This window comes from Polypterus senegalus, chromosome 9, assembly GCF_016835505.1.
Source record: "Polypterus senegalus isolate Bchr_013 chromosome 9, ASM1683550v1, whole genome shotgun sequence".
Lineage (NCBI taxonomy): Eukaryota > Metazoa > Chordata > Cladistia > Polypteriformes > Polypteridae > Polypterus > Polypterus senegalus.
In genome coordinates, this window is record NC_053162.1 from 121,056,273 (window position 1) to 121,079,021 (window position 22,749).

At 37.3% G+C, this 22,749-nt stretch overlaps 1 protein-coding gene across 2 annotated transcripts in view; it reads right to left on the minus strand.

The window, feature by feature from the left end:
• Positions 1-22,749, minus strand: part of LOC120534985 (zona pellucida-binding protein 2-like) — a 40,568-nt gene that overhangs the window by 7,772 nt on the left and 10,047 nt on the right. For both annotated transcript variants that reach the window (XM_039762483.1, XM_039762485.1), the window contains one exon: positions 5,738-5,896. In XM_039762483.1, the coding sequence (XP_039618417.1) occupies positions 5,738-5,896 (159 nt within the window). The remainder of the gene's footprint in view (positions 1-5,737; positions 5,897-22,749) is intronic.

The following is a 22,749-nucleotide window of genomic DNA, read 5'->3' on the forward strand; positions in this document are numbered from 1 at the left end:
CTGCAGCCACGCTGATGTGACGTCACCTTCCCTCTCATCTCTTACTGAAAAACATTTACAAACGCATTTCACACGGGAATTTCAATGCAACACTTGCTCCAGAAATATCTCAAAGCACATTTAAACACACACTCCACTGAACAAATGCATTCCACACAGGTCTTTCAATGCACTATTTGTTTGAAAATGTTCCGACTGCAGAGATATCTCAACGCACATTTAAAATCACACTCCACTGAACAACTGTGTCTTTCAGGAAGTGTTCTCACATCAATAAATAATTATGCGGTGTATGCTACGCCACGGATTGGCTAGTTATCAATTATTCTACTATATATTTCCGCTATTACATGAAAAACTAGGAAAGAAATCAGAAGATATACTCCACCCTCCATTATTAAGCTAGAGTATATCTGGGCTTCAGCTCACCACAGGGCATATTTGTGAATACACCTGCTTCCACACTTAGTGAGCTAACATAGGATCACACATCTGTTGGAGGAAATCCCACAAATACATGACAGAATATACAAACTTCACAGACTATGGCCAGGCTGACATTTTAATCTAGGATTCTAGTTGTAAAAATTTAGCATTACTTCTATTTTCATTGAAAAATACAAGTTAAATTGAAAAAAACTACTGCATTTTATAGAAAATAGCTGAGTTAATCCCAGTGAGTAAATTTACATTTTGAAAATCTGTCTCTTGGTATGCAACACATGGGTGTCTCCATTTGATAATACCATATCAATCACAATAGAATAGCACTCTTGCTAGCACAACACAGACTATACCAAAGCGTGACTATAACTCACTTTTGACAACCTTGATGGAAAAATGTCAGGACTAACTATCAATGAAATGTTTCATTGGTTATTTGCACCAAGAAATCATCGGTAATATATTCAGTCCTCAATATATTCTGCTTTCTGCATTAGCTAAACCTGGGTTTAGCTTCTTTAGCAGATACTGTGTCACCTAGAGTGTGGCCAGAAATGAAGACATGAGCACCCCTCTGCTCAAAGATGATTCCTAGTGTTGGACCACAACAGCAGAAGACAAACGGTAACCAAGTTTGGCTTAGTAAAGGAAAGAGAGGTACACAATCACGACTGACTTTCATAAATGCAATATGTTCATCTCACTAAAGCAAGGTTTAACTCATCAGTAATCCAAAGCAGACTTTTTCTGGTAGAAGGAGTGGATCACCATTTAAAACTTCAAACAATTATTTGAAGATGGACACACTAAAGTACAAGTAAATAGATAGATCTGAACACCAGAACAGAAAGCACAAACTCCTTCAATGTGTCCTAGTGAAATCGTTTCTTAAGAGAAAGCATTAACTCTAGCCTTTGAGACAACAGGTACTAGGCAAAAGAATAAATATCATTTTGCTTCTGTCCTAAAGGTGCTAAAGTTAATACTCCTTTTTACTTCTTTGATACGGTAAAGGTCATTGAAAGTATTAGCAGAAACATTTCTGGCTAATGGTCTTACTTAAGCTGAAAGTAATATCCCATGTATTACAGGTAAATGTTTACTTTTCTACCTTAAAAATTAACATGAAAGCTAAATTTTCAAGAACAAAAGCTCCTTTTGTTAAACCCATGGCTGGTGCACACAGTTGCTTTGTCACAAACACATTAACACACACACACACACACACACACTAACAGAAAGGTGCTGCAAGAATTACGCCAGATGTATTATAAATAAAAAAACAACACTGAGAAACATAAAAAGACAAAAAAGACAGACCAGTTACATTGTAAACGCTGCTTTCAAGATTAATTCTTTAGTCAAGCATTAGAAGGTATAATAGTATACTAGACAGAGTTCTTTTTTTATAGGACAAAGAAAGAAAACCATTTGGCCTAGTATTATGTTTTGTGTTAGTTATTTATTGCTCTGGGTATATCCATCTTTAACATTTTTTTTAATTGTAACAAGGAATGTTTGCATTATATGATGAAAACAGTCTCTCTCTTGCTTGACCCAAAAAAAAAAACAGCAGATAGGGTGTGTTACGGAATCCAACATTGATTTATCAAATGTGAAAAACATCTTTTTCACACAATATGCAGTACATTAAACACATCCTCTAGTATATTAGGTAAACAAAGGTCTTACAGAGCTGTTTTTAATGACATAACAATATATTCAGCATATAATCATGTGAAAAAGTAAGTGCATCACATTATAATTGAACATAGTTGAACAGGCAAACATTAGACACGAGTATTCAGATAAACAGTGCCTACAGATAAACAGAATATGCTTGAACAAATGACCAATAAAATTGACAAGATATTCATTCTCATAATATAATTTAACAAAAAGCTGATGTGTCACGTAGAACAGTAAATACACCCCTACATTTATCTCCCCTTCAAATTTATATAATGAGAATCAGGTGTTCCAAATTAGATGCTTGTGATATGAACCTCTATAGGCAGTTTGCAGTGGAAACTTTACAATTTTAGCTGCAGATATCAAGGGTACGGTGTTCTTTTAGCTATTAACGTGTGTGATGTGAAGATCAAAAGAGCTCTCTTAAGGCCATCAGAATGAAGGCTGTGGATAACTATGAGACTGGCAAGGGATTTAAAAAGATCAAATTATTTTTTCCATTGTAAGGAAAATGTACAAGTGGTGTAGATTTCAAATAACTTCCAATTTCTCTATGACAGGCCGGCCTGTCAAATTTAGCCAAGGAATTGATCCTTTGTTACTAAAGGAAAACTCCAAGAACCTTAAACTTTATTGTGATATCTGCAGGTAACTCTTATAAAAGATGGTGTTAAAGTGTATGCCAATGTCAATTGTCAATTAGAAACAGATTTTACCTGCATGAGAGGCATTCCAGAGAAAAGCCTTTAATGTCCTAAAAGAACATTAGAACAAGGCTACATTCTACCACTGAACCTATAGACAAAGATCAGGCATACTGGAACAAAAGAGAGCTATTTGGTGACAACAACAGTAGACATGTCTGGTGCAAACTAAAGACAGCATTTCAGGTGGAGAACTTTATATAAATTATCAAACCGTGATATAAATGTTATGGTTTGTGGTAGCTTTGCTGCTTCAAGGGATGGGCAGCTATGTCTGAAGAGAATGTGAGGCCTTCTTTCTGAAAGGTGAAGTTGAAGCAGAAATGTACCTTTCAACATGATAATGACCTAAAGCACACTAGCAAATCCACCAATGAATGACCCAAAAAGCAGAAATGAAGTGTTGTGGACTGGCCTAGTCAAAGCCCTAATTTAAATTCCACTGAGATGATGTAGGAGGATTTGAAATGGGCAGTACATACAATAAAACCCCAAAACGTTGTGAAATTTTGCATGTTAAAACCTTCAGAGTGTCAGAGACTGGTGGACCATTATGCAAATCGCCAACTAGAATTTATTTTTGCTAAAAGGGGCAATACCAGCTTCTGAGGCCAATGGTGTACTTACTTTTTTGCCATTACATCCATTTATATTTTTCTTGATTAAATGATTGAAAATGAAAAATTTCCTTTGTATTTATATTAAGGTATCTCACCTTTAAGTGTAGGCACTGTTTACACGATAATCTACTGTTTGCCTGTTTAAATACTGTATGTTGAAAAAGTCAACACCTTCCATGGGATGTACTTACTTTTTCACATGACTGAATATCTCCAAGGATTTACATCCCTAATTGATCTACATTTTGGTAAAGGGGAAACACATTGTTTGCTTTAAGAGAAGAACTGACAGCAATTTTGATGTGAGCTTTCCCAGCGAGTTCCAACAATAACATTTAGGTTTCGATTTAAGAAAAAGTGCCTTCAGTGTTACTGAGGCATGCTTGTGACAGCAACAATAAATTGGAAATAATGCATTTTATCACAGATCCTTGGTACAAATTTCTCAAGATAAGCATACATTACTTGCTTGCTTCTCTGCTTGCAGCACAGCACCATCATGGGTGGAATTATGACAACTCGTAGCAGGCCGTGCACATGCACTCAGAAAACAGTAAAAGCAGAGTGTGCAATGAAGCAGACTGAATCACCACAAATCAATAAATTAATTTCTTAATGTATGAGGAGTCACTCTTGCTGAGCATTTGGTAATAAAAGAATGAGGACAATGTGTTTTAGTGAAAATGTACTGAAACTCACTAATACCAATCAATCCATTAATACACAGGGAAAATTTGCCGACTCCATGTAGAACCTGGTACTGTGAGGCAGGAATGACAGATCTGTGCTAGCACTCTGCCTATGCTAAAGCATCTGTACTAAACTTCAACATGATTGAATCAGGGCATTGCTAAACTGGCTTCTGGTGTGCGCGTGTTCACCATGCAATAGCTTGGCACCCTGTACAAGGATCATTCCTGCCTTGTTTCAAATGCTTGCTGGCATAAGCATAAGCTCTATCTTCCCCATTTCCCGGACCTGGATATGAGGGTTAAAAAGGTGGATTGTTCATTTGTATTTTTTATCATATTTGTGCCTGAATTATGAATAGATTAATGGATGGAAGATACTGAGGGCAGTAATTATGATGTTAGTATTAGAACATTACCATTATGCATTAAAACATTATTATCCAGGTGTTGCTGCCTTGCACCTTATGATTGCTAGGATTCAGAGCTCCAGCTTCCCTGTGACCCTGCCATGGATATCTGGCTTAAGAAGATGGATGGATAATTACTATTATTATCTATTTTGGGCGGGAGGGGGCTGACAGTGGCATAGTCATAGGGCTGCTGTCTTGCAGTGAAAGTGAATAGGGTCCGTGTCCCATGTGTTCCCTGAGTTTGCATGTTTTTCCAATGTGCTCTGGTTTATCTACTATCTACAGTACAAAACATCCAGGAGATGTGTATTGCTATTGCCAAAGTCATTCTAGTATGTGTGTTTGCCCTGTGATGTGCCAATACCCTGTTTAGGGATTTTTCCTGCCTAGCACTATATGCTTGTTGGCAAAGGATCTAGCTCCACTGTGATCATGCCCTAGATAAGTGGGATAGGAAGATGGATGAATGCCTATAATGTCTTTTCAGTTCTTGGCACTGGACTACATGATATGCTCAAGCTCAATATTCTCTCTCAGTAAAGCACAAGGATGCATTGTCAGTCCAGCAGCAACAGGTAGCTAGAGAATATAGGCAGCAATTCACATCTGGGCATCAACATTCACTGTCAGAAACAACTGTTTGCAATGACTTTCCGAGGTGAAGCCATACTCCTGGGAATAAATGGTACTACTGAGGAAGACAAGCTTAACTAAATGAGGTACACAAAATGGCTAAATCTCAACAGTGGATTGTGTTTTGCTTTTTTCCTGTTAAAACATTGTGGATACATTGTTTTGTAACATGAGTGCAATCTCAATATTCAACTACATGTTTGGCTTGAAAGTTTGATGTATTTGCCAGGCTTTTCTTTACAATAGGACCCTAGTATCCATATTATACTGCAAAATGCAGAAACGGGCTAGTTATTTTTTAAAATTAATAAAACATGCTTCATTTTATAACACATTTCCATGTGACAAATATACCATGACTGTGAATAAAGCATTGTGTATACTGAATATAGCAAAAGGCTACTTGATCAATATTCAAGTTCAAAAGAGCATGCTGAAAGCTGAAGATACAATAAAGGCGAACGAGTAGGCATAGTGTAATTTGCATATGAACACAGAAATACATTTCAGGATATAAAGAAAAGTTTAATATAAAGATTCACCACATTGTTTCTTGGATGTTGCTCCAACATTCATTGTAAAATCACCATTTTTGCATGGCGTGCAGGACTCTTGACCATAGCCACTGCCAAAGGTACCACGGGGACACTTCTGACAAAGGGAGGATGTTGATGAACTGAAACTGCCAGGCTCACATACCACTGTGAAAAAAAAGCTCAAATTTAATCAAAGAAAAAGAATCAAGGTTAGGTATAGACCATCTGTGACACAAAATGCAACTAACAAAGAACTACCATTTCCAAAAAAAATCAGATAACTTATTATTAATGTACTCATTTTTCTAAATCAACTGTAATTAGCTTGTTATAAAATACAGCACATTACTCGAAAGCTGAATGACTTATGAAATAAAAAAATTCTCAAGTAAATTCCATGAGCACATGAAAATGATCAAGAACTGATCATGATGCTTTTAAACTGAAAATATATTTTGTTCATGGGCTTCATTCAGGTGCATTTAGATACAATTAGCTTTAACAGAAGGGCCAGTTCATTATGAGAGGGAGGATGGAAGGTGAATTTTAAAAAGCCAGTTCACTTAATCACTTAAGCCCCCTGCTGGTAAGAAGTAGCACAGTCAACAGATTGGCTTTTACATGTAAAAAGTAAAGTGTACCAAATGCCAATACAGTATTAGAAAAGACAAAATGCAAGGACAAAGAAATAATAATATGTGGTGGTCATTCTAAAAAATGTTTTGTAAATGTGCTGTACTGGCAGCGAGAATGGATATGAGCAGAAGTATTATAGCTCCTAAAATGTAAGTAAGATGCTGCAGATGTTCTACCAGACGGTTGTGGCGAGTGCCCTCTTCTACGCGGTGGTGTGCTGGGGTGGCAGCATAAAGATGAAAGACGCCTCACGCCTGGACAAACTTGTTAAGAAGGCAGGCTCCATTGAGCGACGGGCACTAAGCAAACTCCTGTCAACCATGAAGAATCCATTGCATCCACTTAACAGTGTCATCTCCAGGCAGAGGAGCAGCTTCAGTGACAGATTTTTGTCACTGTCCTGCTCCACTGACAGACTGAGGAGATCGTTCCTCCCCCACACTATGCGACTCTTCAATTCCAACCGGGGGAGTAAATGCGAACATTCATTTTATTTTAATTTTTTCATTTTATTACTATTTAATTTAATATTGTTTCTTTGTATCAGTATACTGCTGCTGGATTATGTGAATTTCCCCTTGGGATTAATAAAGTATCTATCTATCTATCTATCTATCTATCTATCTATCTATCTATCTATCTATCTATCTATCTATCTATCTATCTATCTATCTATCATATCTATGAAGATGGTCATGTCGGAACTGGGATTAGAATATATAAGTGGAAAAGAAAAAGGGATTCAGGACAGCTTTAAAGAAGCATTTATATATTTGAGGTCATTAAAAGTAATTGATGTGCATAGCAGTGCTACTAGTGCAGTTATACAAACTAAGTGTTAATTTGTCAGTGAGTAAAGGGTAAAAGCAAGTCAGAGAAACTGAAAATGAGAAGATAAAAATAAATAATTTAGTGTCATTTAATAACTTACTACAAATCTAAAAGCAGAACTAACAAAAGAAGAAAAAGAAAAATGAATGCTGAGATTTTTAAACAGAAATAAAATCAGGAATTGAGTACCTTTCACTAAAGAATGAAAAACAATGACAGTTTAATTAAAAGGACAGAATATAAACAAAGAAAATACGAAAAGGAAAGGTGGCCAATTTGCATTGCCTAGATAAGAGAAAAAAAAGGAACTGACAAACAATAACAATAATAATACAGGGGGTCCTCGGGTTACGACACAGTTCCGTTCCTACAACAGTGATATAACCCGAATTTTGGTGTAAGTCGAAACTCACCCTAGCCTACGTCACTTACTATTCCTAACACATTTGCAAAATCATAATCTAGAACTTTAAAACACAACTAAGCCACAGAAGAAGGAAAAGGACATAAATATACACTTTCTCCATCCTTCTAACTATGATTTTTGAGAGTATCTTAACATCATTATTCAGAAGTGAAATTGGTCTGTATGATGCACATTGTAATAAGTCCTTATTTTGTTTAGGAAAGACGGAGATTAATGTTTGGCGAAAAGTTTGAAGTAGAATTTGATTGTCTCTAGCTTCTGTAAATGTTGCTAATAGAAGGGGAGCTAGCTGAGAGGAGAATTTCTTATAAAATTCTGCAGGGTAGCCATCAGGGCCTGCTGCTTTCCCATATTGAAGTGACTTTATAGCATCTAGTAATTCTGATAGAGCCAGAGGTTTATTCAGTTCCTCCGCACTAAAAGTATGTATTTGTGGTATCTGTAATGTATCCAGAAATGTATTAGATTGTGTGTTGTCTTCTTTAAACTCAGTAGAATATAAGGATTTATAGCAGTCTCTAAATGTGTGCATTATATTTTTATTGTCGATGATTTTGTCTCCATTCGTGTTGGTAATTACTGGGATTGAATTGCAAACTTCTTGCTTGTGGATTTGTTGAGCTAAAAGCTTATTAGCTTTCTCTCCGTGTTCATAGTAATGATGTCTGGATTTATAAATTAGTTGTTCAGTTTCTTTAGTTGTCAAGAGGTTGAGTTCTGAATGCAGAGCCTGCCTTTTCCTATGTAGAGCCTTGCTTGGAAGCCTGGCATGTTCTTCATCTATTCTAGTAATTTCGCTTTTTAGCTCTGATACTTTCTTGGTTTCTAATTTATTTCTGTGGGAAAGATATGAAATAATCTGTCCTCTTAAGAAGGCCTTTAGAGTTTCCCAGAGTATTCCTGCAGAAACCTCTGAGGATGTATTTGTCTCTAGGAAGAAACTGATTTGTTTGGATATAAATTCCGTACAATTCTCATCTGCTAATAGAAGCGGGTTAAGACGCCATCTGCGAGGTGAGTTTGTGGGGCATAGTGACTTTAGCTCCAAGATCAGAGGTACATGGTCAGAAATAACAATAGCATCGTAGTTGCAAGATTTAATTGTAGGCAAGAAAATATTATCTATAAAGAAATAATCTATTCTTGAGTAGCAATGATGTACTGGTGAGTAGAAAGAATATGTTCTTGAGTTTGGGTTTAGAAGCCTCCAGGGGTCTGATAAGTTGTGGTCAGTTATAAACTTTGTAATTGTCTTTGTAGTGTTAGATGTCATAACCCCTGTGATAGGAGTCCTATCTAAGAGTGGATTTAAAAGTCCCCAGCCATTATAATTTTATGAGTGTTCACATTGGGAATGGATGTAAATAAATTTTGTATGAATTCCTTATCATCGACATTAGGTGCATAAACATTTATCAAAATCATTTTACAGTTAAATAAGTTGCCCATGACCATCACATATCTCCCTTCAGGATCAGATACTACATCTGATGCTACAAATGAGACTGTTCTATGTATGAGAATTCCCACACCTCTAGTTTTCTTTGTGAAGCTAGAATGGAACATTTGGCCAGTCCAGTCCTTATGCAGCCGGAACTGATCCTTGCTTAGTAAGTGGGTCTCCTGTAAAAATACTAGAGGAAGCAATTATTTCTGTATTTCTTTTTCTTCTACATTCACCTCTATTGGCTTATCAAACTAGGTATGTTTACAAGCCTCAAGTTTTACTCCGTTGGCCATGCTCTCTCTCTCAGAGGTTGGGGTCGACTTGTTCTCAATTCTACTTTTTGTAAAAATGATTGATTTGATTTGTATGGAATGATTGCAATAAAATTAATAAAATTTCCAAAAAAAAAAAAAAGAAAAAGGCAAACAGCATTCTTAAATTAACAGATCAGTAAAACATTGAGAAATAGCTGACTTAAGTGTGCAAAATTTCAATCTCAGTTGGAGACATAGTCATGTTTTGAATTTCTTTCAATTAAATGGATATATAAAAAGAGAAGTTTTGGACTGATTTTGTTTGAGGTGGATACAGAATAAGACAGGAGTAGAAAGAGAAAAAAGTAATGTCTGAATAAGAAAGAGGAATAGTTAGATGAGGAAGATGACCAAGCAGAGGAGTAGTTAGACAAGGACAAGGGAGAAGGAGAGGTAGGAGGAGAGGAGTAAGAATGTGTGGTGGTGTCCAAAAGTGAGCAAGAGCTATTGTCACTGATGAAATAAGAGCCACCATTATAGATCATGCGATAAGCCATGGCTTATCACTGAGAGAGATTGGATAAAGAGTCTAGCCTTATATCAGATAGTTAATTGTGAAAAAAACAGGTAATACGTTTCACAAGGGCTTCTTGTATCATTACTTTTGCTATGCCCTACAGTAACTGTAGGCCACCAGGCACACCGCTAATACATATGTTGCAGTTTGTTCCCCTAAAAGGCAATATCTTCTTTCCTGTGGGGGATGAGAAAAGCCTGTTAGTGAAGACCAACAGCATGTCATTGTAGGCATGGTCATTGCTGATAATGAAAAGAAAAAAAAAAAAAAACAGAGGGAGATGTAGACCACAACTGTGGAGGAGAACCTGGTATTTCACAATGTGGAAAGCATTGGTCTAACTACCATTGCTCAGATTCTGACCAAACACACCCAAATTAAACAGTTATATGCAGTTCCTTTTGAAAGGAACAGTGAGAGGGTCAAGAAACTCTGGCACTGATAGTACCAAGAATGGTGTCTATTCAATACATCTGTTACATCTTGTTCTATAGTGAGTTTATACTATGCTACTCTATGTAAAATTGGGTTACAGTATAGGATATACTGAAAAGCATTTACACATACTGTGTTTGTTTTCTTTCTAGCTATTAATGGAGTTGGAGGCTAATAAGACCCCACAAGAAATAAGTTATGTAGAGAAGGCAGGGTTTAAGTTTGCAAAAATATTGGGAAGAAATGTTATTAGGAAAAGGGCCGCTCTTGATGTACCAGGATAGAGTGGCACAAATATCGTAACGTGCTGGTTTGGTCCTGCAGAAATCCCAGATTGGTCCCTATGACACCTTCTTTTGTTTTATTATGACCTCCACCAACAACTGGTTCCAGAAGCAGAAAGGGAACACGCGGGAGGACAAATGAGGACATTTGTAATTGCATGGGACAATGTAGCATTTTACCATTCACATGAAATCACAAATTGGTTGCTGCTTATCCAAGAATGGTTTCCCTTTTCCTCTCCCTCTACCTTCCTTTCTTCAATCCCATTGAGTAAATGTATGATCCTCAGCCACATAGCCTAATGTCCCTTGTGAAAGCAATGGATGCCGGCTGTAGAGGAGGAAGGCTGCCAGAGTTGGAAAATGTATGTCAAGTGTTTCTGTTCACTGAGCATTGCAAGAAACGATGTACGATGTCATGTGGACATGAACATGTGGCCAAATGTTGAACATCATATACTGTAGATTGAAGCAGGTCTGTGCATTTTTGTGTTTTTCCCATGTGTGTTTTATTTTGCTATATTTGTGTATTTTGTTTTTATATTTGGGACCATGGCCATACATGTTTGATTTTTGGTTGATCACTAGCAGAAATGTCATGTTGCTAATAAACACTTTTAGTGCAGCAATTCTGCCATGTACTATTATATTTCAATTGGTCATTCTATATGACCTATTCACTTTTAGACAGCATGTTGCCAAAATGTACACAAAAAATGTAGAGTAGTTTATAGTAAAAGGAAATTGAATTATAAAAAAAACAATGGATTTCACACTATCTATTGTATGCAGTTAGAAATGAAACATGAAAGGTAATGTAGTTTCCGTAATGCCATCAACTGTTGGTATTTTGAAAATTGTGCTTTGATTGACTATATGTTCCTCTTGGATAATTAACATCCTAGCATTTTGAAATCTTTTTAGTTAACAAATAAAATGTGTAATTTTGCTTGACTATTCACAAAATCCATAATGGCTAACACAGTACAACACTCTAGTATGAAAGAATGATTTGAAATTATGTCAGGTTTGCCATGTTTTAGTGAATGTATAAAAGTTTTTTTTTTTTACATTTTGAAAGTAAAGTTTGGTTTTATGCAGAAAATTAACTATTTGGCTAATCGTGTGATGTAGGTGTATTAAGAGTTTAGAAAAAGTGCCTTAAATATAGTTAAACACTTGTCAGTAATTGTTAAAAACACTAAAAAGAGTCAGACATGAAGAACTTAAACTGTCACAAAGAAAAGCAGTGTGAGAGGATACAGTACTGGAGCTGGAAGACTCCTTCACTTTAGTGATTCATCTCTTCTTTCAGAGTGAGGCAATGGGATAAGGGGTGTAGCTTCTCTTGGATAAAATCGTTTCTGACTGAAATGAATAACACAGAGGGTGTTGTGGGAGATTTTTTCCTGATGTGAAATTGATTACATGGGTATATGGTGGCAGAAGGGTTTACTGAAAGTACCAGTGCCTTAAACATACTAAGCAGACTGTGGTCATCAACAATAATAATAAAAAAAAGATTTATAAAGGATGAGAAAGTTACTTGAATTTATCCTCACTTTATTTTTATTGTCTCTTCTGTTTCTCTTTCCTTATAAAACAGATTGAGTTTTAACATTAACGGGTTCAGGGATGGAGCGGCACGATGGCGCAGTGGGTAGCACTGCTGCCTCACAGTTAGGAGACCCGGGTTCACGTCCCTGGGTCCTCCCTGCGTGGAGTTTGCATGTTCTCCCTGTGTCTGCGTGGGTTTCCTCTGGGTACTCTGGTTTCCTCCCACAGTCCAAAGACATGCAGGTTAGGTGCACTGGCGATTCTACATTGTACTTGGTGTGTGTGCGTGCCCTGCGGTGGGCTAGCGCCCTGCCTGGGGTTTGTTTCCTGCCTTGCACCCTGTGTTGGCTGGGATTGGCTCCAGCAGACTCCCGTGACCCTGAAATTATGATATAGCGGGTTGGATAATGAATGGATGGATGGGTTCCGGGATGAGGCAAAGGAGGCTGTGTTGTGCAAGTTCTTCAGACACATACGCTTTGCAGTGACTTTTGTTCTGGAAGTGCACAGTGATGTCAGTTTAAAATCTGTGTGGAAAGGTAATGAAGCAGGAATAAATGTGTTAGATACTAAATAAGTAGAGAAACATCTGTTTGCAGAGCCACAGTCCCTAAATGTCAGTGCAGTTTTAGGGCAATATTTATGGGGTCCTATTTATAAAAGGGTGTACTTGTTTTTTGTACCATCATTTATTGTACTTTTATAAGGTGCCAAATGTAAAAATGCTCTCTTTTTCTCAATTGTGTGATTTTAAGGTAATTGTAATAATACTTGTTTAAATGGCACATACCTAACTTAACTGGTAATTGTCCCTGCTAAATGATAAATATCTAACTTAAATGGTAAATGGACAACTGAAATGGTAAACATTCAAGTTAAATGGTAACTAAATCTGATAACTGGTAAATATCCAATTTAAATGTTTATATACCACACCTAAATGTTAAATATCTATATACTGTAAATGGCAAATTTCTTCTGTTAATGTTGCATGAAGTACTTAAAGACAGTGTAATCTCTAATGATCATACTCAAACCTGAAACTGTAGAGTCTAAATAACAAGGTTAGTAGGTTATTATGTCATATGTGAATGTTAAATACTTAACTTAAACATTCGTCTAAATAATAAATTTAAGTGCAAACTTGAACTGTTGTATGTATATATAAAATGCTTAACGTAAACATTCAATGTCAACATTTTAATCTGAATGTTAAACTAAATGCAAATTGATTACACCCACTGTCTCCTATGTTGGCATATCCACTTAGACAAGGTGTGCCATAAAAAATTGCATGCAAATCTAAGAAAAAAACAACATTTATTGATATAACTAGCAGAATACCCGCGCTTCACAGCGGAGAAGTAGTGTGTTAAAGTAGGTACAATACGTAAAATAACGTAACATGATTGTTAATGTAATTGTTTTGTCATTGATATGAGTGTTGTTCTCATATCTATATATATATATATATATGTTGTTCTCATATATATCTATGTATATATATCTCTATCTATGTATATATATATATATATATATATATATATATATATACCACTTGGCAGCTGAGAAGTAGTGTGTTAAAGAAGGAAAGAGAAAGAAAAGGAAACATTTTGAAAATAACGTAACATGATTGTCAATGTAATTGTTTTGTCACTGTTATGAGTGTCGCTGTGATATATATATATAGCAAAATACCCGTGCCTCGCAGCGGAGAAGTAGTGTGTTAAAGAAGTAATGAAAAAGAAAAGGAAACATTTTAATAATAACGTAACATGATTGACATAGTCATGAGTGTTGCTGTCATATATATGCCTGCCTAAATAAGTCTCCCTCGTTTTGCTCTTACTTTATTTACCGTTCATTTAATTATTGCTAATGGCGGAAAAATTATAAAATGGAAGGAGGATGGCTTTACCAAAACAATTATTGATGGCGAATCGATTATTCATAAAGCTTGAATTGGTGATCTGTTTTTCTGTGTTAACCTCATATTTTTTCATACTTCTTCTCAAACTAAGGTGGTGCGAGGGTAAAATGAATCGGGATGCGCTGATCAATGTAATCGTTGTACCAGGAAATCATGCATTGACAAAAGCTCCCCTTTGCTTGTAATGCAAAGTGTGATTAAATGCATTATTTTTTAACGCATTATGGAGCACATGCATCGAAGCTTCTCAGCTGTGCTTGTGCTAAGAAAAGGAAAGATTTTAAAAATAACGTAACACGATTGTCAATGTGACCTTTTGTAAGTAGTGCCTGGAGGATTCAGTGTGGAGAAACTCTAGAGACGGCGTGTGTATTAAGTTGTGGATTTTTCTGTGAGTATTTGGTGGCAGTCTGACGAAGTTGCTTCGGAAGACGGCGTTAGCCGCGGCGCTCAGCTCATAGCGAAATGAGATGAATGGGAGGGGAGATGATGACGTGACTCCCACACCCGCCTTAACTGTCAATCCCCCACAAACACAGTCTCTCGGAATTTGCATAAGCACACCCCTTCACCTACAATTTTAACTTAGTTACAAAGTGATCAAAACTCTCGTTTATATCCTGCGTCCTCTCATTAAACTTGTATCCCGCATTACCTGTGGGCATGTGAAATGCCAGCGGTAGCCTGTCTATGAACTTAATTTAAAGTTTAGGTTTACACCTTGCTTTCTTTCCGAGGTAGCAGAACTCATGAATATGGTAGTATATGTCACTCGCTTGCTTCTTATTGTTTTGCTGCCTTCTCAATTATATAATGCATGTTTTCTTAAGCGCTTTTTGGAGGTCTTCCTGGTTTTCTACGCACTGCGTTGACAGTCAGTTCACGTGATTACGTGGGAGGCGTGATGATGTCTCACGAAACTTCGCCCCCCCACGTCATTCCAGCTCAACTCCATTACAGTTAATGGAGAAAAATACCTTCCAGTTATGACCATTAGGCGTAGAATTTCGAAATGAAACCTGCCCAACTTTTGTAAGTAAGCTGTAAGGAATGAGCCTGCCAAATTTCAGCCTTCTACCTACACGGGAAGTTGGAGAATTAGTGATGAGTGAGTGAGTGAATGAGTGAGTGAGTGAGTGAGGGCTTTGCCTTTTATTAGTATAGATAACAAATGCAAGGGAATTAACAGAAGTCTTTGAGTGCACAGTAGAGGCCAGAGTAAGAGCAGCTTTGTGAGCTGAAGCTGATATGGGATCACGTCCACTTTTACCATTTCACCAGTTTCATCAATGCCACCACCACATCCAATGACTTCTGTGTGTTTATTTTTTACCTGCCTCTCTGTCTCTCCATTTTAAAGTGTTTCTGCTTTTACACCAATTGAATTTTCAATTTTAATTTCTTGTGTTCAGTCCTAACAGAACCGATTAAATAAGCACTGAATATATTTCATATATTAGACTTCACTTTAAAACGTATCTCTCTAGAAGATCACCACATTCTAAGCTATTAGATACAATCACTGAGCAAGTGGTTGCGTTGGTATAAGAAACAATGGCAGTTCACACAATCTAAAGGTTACAACATTAGGCAGTGGAAAGTTCCGATTAAAAGACCACTGAACACATTTCAGGCATTAAGCCCCCTTTTAAAACATGTCTCCTTAGAAGATCTCACTTCCAAGCTGTACTGTCAGTCTGTATTAAGTAACTGTTTTGATTCAGAGGCCATTCTACTTGTACACCCAGTCAGGCAGGATGTCAGTAGCAAGATGCAGAAACTAAGGGAAGGCTCCATCCAAAAGTTTGGTCTAAAAATCATCACATGAAGCTGGAGCTGATTGGCATCTATCTGCTCAGGATAGTACATTAGTCTGTGGCTCAGCTGTCTAAAGCTGGCATCTATTTCACTCTCCCTTTGAATGAAAGGTAAGTGCTGTTAACAAGTGATTGAGTTTTAATACAGTATGTGTTGACTTGCTGTTATAGGCAGGGTGTTTTACACTTGTTGATAACAAATACAGCATTTATTGAATTATCCATTTGTCCATTATCTAGCCATAATACACAACAGAATTGCAGTGCAAAATAATTTCCTACTTTTCACATATCCCTGGACACTTTGGCCACAGACTAATGAGCCATCCAGCCCTGTTTCATGTCTTAACCAAGCACATTTAACTGGCAGAGCCGGGCAAGGTACTAAGCCAGCTGTGAGTACATGGATCACAGAAAACATGACAAATATGACAAAAGCAACTGCTAAAGAAGGTCTTTTTCAAGGCCCCTCACCAGCTGCTCACAAAGTATTTCCAAACATTAGAATAAATGTAAAAGTCAATGTATATATGGCATGTTGTCTGATGGAGAAAGAAAGGTTGCTTTTTTGTAGGGTGTGCCACAGATTTAGCAATTTGTTGAAAACAATCCATTGTAAATCAGCTTCTGTAAGGTGATGAAAAAATAAGCTTTCAAATTCTCACTTTCATTTCCATTGTGGAAAGGTGTAGTGATCAAAGGGAACAATTTGCAGCACTGCACAACAGGGTCATTCATTTATGCAAATACACCATCTTTTTGCAAATTTAGAATTGTCTGCTGAAAAAACAATCTCAGAAAATATAGCAAGAGTTTTGAAAAACTGCATCATTCTGTATGAGGCAAAACACTTAAAATGATTTTAGCACGGTGCACATTACGTAAATAAATGTACTATTGTTACAAATGGCTAAATGACATTAATAAGTATGATCATGTTAATGTAAGGAAGCTGCATAAATGAGACATGTTATAAAGGGATCTTATTATGTGAAAACTTTTCAATACTCATGTAATCAGAGCTCTCTACACAATCTATAGGCTACAACTTTAGGCAGTAAAGTGCCAGCTGAAACACAATTGTCAAGCCAATTTAATAAAAGCAAAAAAAGAAGGAATAAAAAAGATCACCAGCTGCAGCATGGCAGTATCACAATGACAAAACAGGCGCTGACAGTAAATTTAGATGTGGTCAAGCATCAGCTTAAACTTATACAAAGGCTACTGCACACTCAATGACATCTGATATTTCCCCTACATCTGGCAAGGTGTCTATGAATGTAGCGTGCTCTGCATATAATTGCATGCACTTTTCATGGCATGACTTGTCAAAGCAGAGTGGGTGTAACCAATGTGCAAATATTTTAACATTTTGACAACCAATGTTTAAGTTAAGCATTTTCCATTCACATATGACATAATAACATAATAACCTTGTTATGTAGACTGCACTTCTCAGTTTCAGATTTGAGTATGAAGATTAGAAATAACACTCTCTTTTAAGTATCACATTCAACACAAGAAATTGGCCACTTATATAGAAAACCTAGCAGGCAAAAATAGTCTTAGCATTTAAGTTGGTTATTTGCCATTTGAGTTAGCATTTATAATTTAGCTTGGTTATTTATCCTTTAAATACATTTACCATTTAAGTTTAATATTTACCATTTAGCAGAGCCATTTACCATTTAAGATTGTTATTTACCATTTAGCATATGCTTTTACCATTTAAGTTCAATATTTGCTATTTAACAGAGACATTTACTGTTTAAGTTGGATGTATACCATTTATGGGCACATTATTGAGGACAACTGATGAAGACACAAGAGGCATCCTTGAAGAGTAGATTTGAGGCTAAAGACATCTGCGACAACTTTTCAGCATTTGTAAAGATCACCATTGAACAAAAGAAATGTAGATTTTCAACGGCATGGACTGAATGGCATCACGACCATTAATGCCTCTGCCTTACAAACAGATGTCATTTATTGTAGGGAAATAAAGGTAATCTTTCAGTGCTTTATGTTCTGTTTTACAATTCAATATTCTGTATACATATTCTTAACATGATTTCTACTGTTCTTAACTTTCTTTTAACAATTACATATTTATTTATGGTGTTTCCAGGAATAAGCAAAATCAATCAGAATGTAAAATTGACTGCCAAAAGAGAAAATTCTCAAAGGCAGTCATTTAAAAATCTCGATAGGGGAGGGTCAGATTAGATAGGAAGTGGGATATGCGCAAGATGTTTGTCAGTCAGGCGAATGCCAGAATTTATCTGGGATATAAATTCTATAAAATAACTTTCAAGACAGAGAAATCTGTAAAAAGGGAGTGCATTAACAGGCACTTTGTAAACTTCACAAAAATAAACATTCCTTTCTAATGCAACTGCAGATTCATTTTTATTATTTTGTTTTTGTGTTGAGTTGTATTGTTCTTTGTTGTTTTTGATATACTGATTGAAAAGATTTATTGATTTTCGATTAATAAATTTAGGGGGATGGCAGGTGTTAAGATGTTTTCTGTTCCCCCACTGGTCTGAAGTATGGCTGTTTGGAACTGGCTTGTATCAGATGCCTTTAAGTACCATGATGCCCTATTGGCTCTAGGGGTTGGACAGAGAATAGATACATTTGTTCACTCCCTTACTCACTCTCTCTCTTACTAACATCTGATGAAGGAGCATCTCTCTCTCTTACCAAACTGATCCATGAACTGAAAGGACAACACAGGCATGCGGCTTGTACTGAAGAAAGCTGACCACAAATGATGCCTTAACTACAGGCATTTTTAAGTAACTAACAAGTCTGTGTGTCACCTGAAACTACACATCACCATTTAATCAGGATGTATGGTTGCCAATATTCAAATGACTTTGCATATTGTTATAATTTACGACTATTATCAATAATACATTATTTAAATTGTGACTTAACTCCTGCATGTCTTTTACTACATTTCATTGCCTGAGGTTATAGATGTAGGAGGGAAGGTGGGGAGAAGTTATATACTATAATACCTTATAAACAGTGGTAAGTCTGTGAGATTTGAGGCATTCTGACATAGGCTACAAATTAATAATACAAAAGGGGAAAGTGGAGCAAAATATATTACTCTATCAAGAGGACAGAAGCCAACGCCTTACTATTTCAGTGTCTTTAAAGTGACTTTATATAGTTACTACTATATACTACTCAAATGACTGGTTTGCTTGTTTCAGATTTAAGTCTTTGGGTTGAACGTGTTTTCCCTTCAAAAACAGTAAAACATTCATACAGATGTAAAACAATTCAAACAAGAATGCTGTTGTTCCAGAGGCTTGCCAGATTACTTAAAAGTAATATATGCAGTTCAAGAGCTTTGGCTAGGTGTCAAAACCAATTGCACATTGATTCAGAAAACTCCTGTAAAAAAAGTCATGTATTCTGAATAACTCTTTGCGCTTAGTGGTGTGTGTGTTTACCCAGTGATGCACTACCACCCTGTCCGGGCATTGTTCCTGCCCTTTGCTTGATTCTTCTTGGAACTGGCTCCAGATGATAAGTGGATAAGGAAATAGATGGATAGATGGGTCAATAAATGCAGTGTTCTCCGCCTGACTAATTTAGTTGAGCGCACAGCTGTCATTTCTAATGACATTGTGAGATGACAGCCACAGATCTACAGGCACAGGCAGATCTAATGAACTGCAGAGATAGCAAGGGACGAGCGGGCGGGTGGGCAAGTATTTTAGAAGCAGGATCGCAAGTTGCGAGGAGAGATGCGCGGGACGGGATGTTGCCGATCACTCGATGCTAAAGCTACTAGCGGGACGAGGTGGACTTTCAAGAGAGGGGTGTACATGGTAATAGCAGGGGCGGAGCAGGTTAATACAGTAGCAAGGAGTATGGAGAGGTGGGCGGGCAAGAGGGGGCTGTACATGCTAATAGCAGGAGCGGAGCGGCAGTTCACAAGCAAAGAGGATGTGTAGGTGGGTGGGCGAGAGGAGGACAGATAAAATAAAAAAAGTCTAGTGGAACCAGCCTGTCAGATATCAGAAAAAGGGTGTCAGGTAGTGACTTCTCTGTTCTCAGTGCAGTCTGTATAGTGCTGCTAAGCGTCCAGCTGCTTTCTTCTTGTTCAGTACATAGTAAACCGATATATATATTGTGGAGGACTGCCGGCTTCCCATGCCGGTCCTCACCCCCAGGCCGCCAGGAGGAGCTCTCCCGACAGCAGGATCGTGCCCCGAGGTCCAGCAGGGCCTTATGGACTCTGTAGTGTTTATACACAGCCCTGCTGGATACCTTGGGGACCACCAGGAGTCGCTGTGGGGGGACTTATGGGTTCTGTTGTGCCTTATGACCCGGGAGTACGTCACGGTCACGTGACGGGAAGGAATGGCGTACTCCCGGGGTGAAGTAAAAGACTGATTGCCCTGACCCGGAAGGAATAAGGAACTGTGGACTGCTGGGACAGGAACACCTCCGGGTCAGGGGCTATAAAAGGACGGTGCCTCAGTCCAGACACTGAGCTGTGCTGGGTGGGAGAGGAGCAAAGTGTCTGGGCGAGGAGGAGAGGTTATTGAGTTTATTAGTAGTGGATTAGTTAAAAAGAGTTTATTGTATGAGTAGTGTGGAGGGTGCTTGGTGCACATTTGTGATAAAGGAAAATAAAGAGTCTTGGACTTTTACCTGGTGTCTGGAGTTGTACCTGAGGGTTCAAGGGAGCACTAGCTCCCCCATCTGCCACAATATATATATATATATATATATATATATATATATATATATATATATAGAGAGCCGTTTTTTATTTGCTCATACTGAGGGTTTTGTTAAAGTGACCCCATCTGCCGTTCTTATATTTGTTTATATTTGGAACTGCATCCATATTGCAATAAGTGTGCACAGACTCAGTCCTGAGCAAAGGGTTTGTCACTGAATTCCTGAGGGTTGTGTACGGAAGCATATTAGGGCCATGGTGAAGAAAAAAAAAGTACGGACAAAGTTAAGAAAAAAAAAACTATTTGTCGAGAATAAAGTCGGCATGTTGAGTTTATTCTTGACATTTCCACTTTATTCTCACCGTTTATGTCAAGATTAAAGTCGACATTTCCACTTTATTCTAATAGTTTATTTTGTGATTAAAGTAGAATGCTGTAAACTAAACTTCATCTTAAAATCAATGTTTAATATACTAGATTTTCTCAAACACCGTTATAAGTTAAAATAGTACATTAAATGCTTGTGTTAAGTGATCCCCGATGGAGTTCTTAATCACTACGCGTTGCATTGAGGAGGCACAGGCAGCAATCGCCACACAGAATACATTCACTTCATGTTGTTCCTGCTCTCTAAACATTTACAATGCTAAGATAAATACTTCATATCATTTTCATGATGAAATGCATTAAAGCATGTATTAAACATGCATGGTGGTGTGGCGGTATTGCTGCTCCCTCGCAGTAAGGGGTCCCCAGGCGTACCTTCAGTGTACAGAACTTTATGGCAGGTGTGACAAGGCTCCAAAGAACTGAATGTATGACTGGGTTTAACTTAAATATTGTATAAATGTTGAGTTCGTGATCTGGTGGTCGGAGACACGAACACAGAATTCAATAGATGTTCATCTGAGTGGGCTTTCTTTATTGCATGCATGCTGTCTCTATCTGACCAAAACAGTTCCTATCCTTCCTTTTTCTTTCTCCACATAACCAATCACCACATGATAAATGCCTTTGTGAAATTAAAACTAGTTATAAACTTGGACCACGGAGTGTTCAGAATTTTTAAAAAATCTTCGATATACATTTTTAATTATGCCATTCATTCAGGGTTGAGCCCATCCCAACAAGCATAATGTTCGAGGCAGGAACAAATCCTGAACGGGGCGCCAGCTCATTGCAGGGTGAATACGAGCACACACATACACACTAGTAGGGTCAACTTAGCATCACAAAACCCCACATCCTACATGACTGAAAGGAAACTGAAGCACACCGAGTAAACCCACCAGAAAAACATGCAAACTCAAGGCTGGGAACACCTGGGACCCCTTTTGCTGAGAGGCAGCAGTCTAACCTCCACGCCACTGTGCCCCCATATGATTAATACATGCTTTAATGCATTTCATCATGAAAATGATATCAAGTATTTATCTTAGCATTGTAAATGTTCAGGGAGCAGGAATATTATGGAATTAATTCTGTGTGGTGATCGCTGCCTGCGCCTCCTCTTAGTGCAAGAAAAAGTCAGTTCAAGAAGCATGTAGTGATTAACATGGGTCGGGGAACACTTAACACAAAGCATTTCATGCGCTACATAATTTATGACGGGGTTTGAGAAAATCTAATAAATTAAATATTCATTTTAAGATGAAGATTAATTTACAATGTTCTACTTTAATGACAAACTACGAGAATAAAGTCAACATGGTGACTTTAACCTTGAGATAAACTGCGAGAATAAAGTAGAAATGTTGAGAATAAAGTGGAAATATCAACTTTATTTTTGACATACGCATCGAGATTTAAGTGGAAATGTCAAGAATGCGTACCTGCCGTAGTGCAAGTGTGCATTGAATATCCAACAGGCTCTCATTGTCCCATTCAAAAGTCTTATTCATTGGTACTTTTAATTTTTTTACAAATGTTTTATCAATATGAGCAAAAAAAAGCGTTCAGAAAACAACACTACTCAGCTATTTCAGAAAATATCCAGCATAAACAAACAATGGTTTAAAGATTTTAACTGGCTAATTGTAAAAGAAAATGGTATGTGTTGCTCATTTTGCATGAAATATTCAAACAAACAACCCTCAAGGAGGGAGTTACCT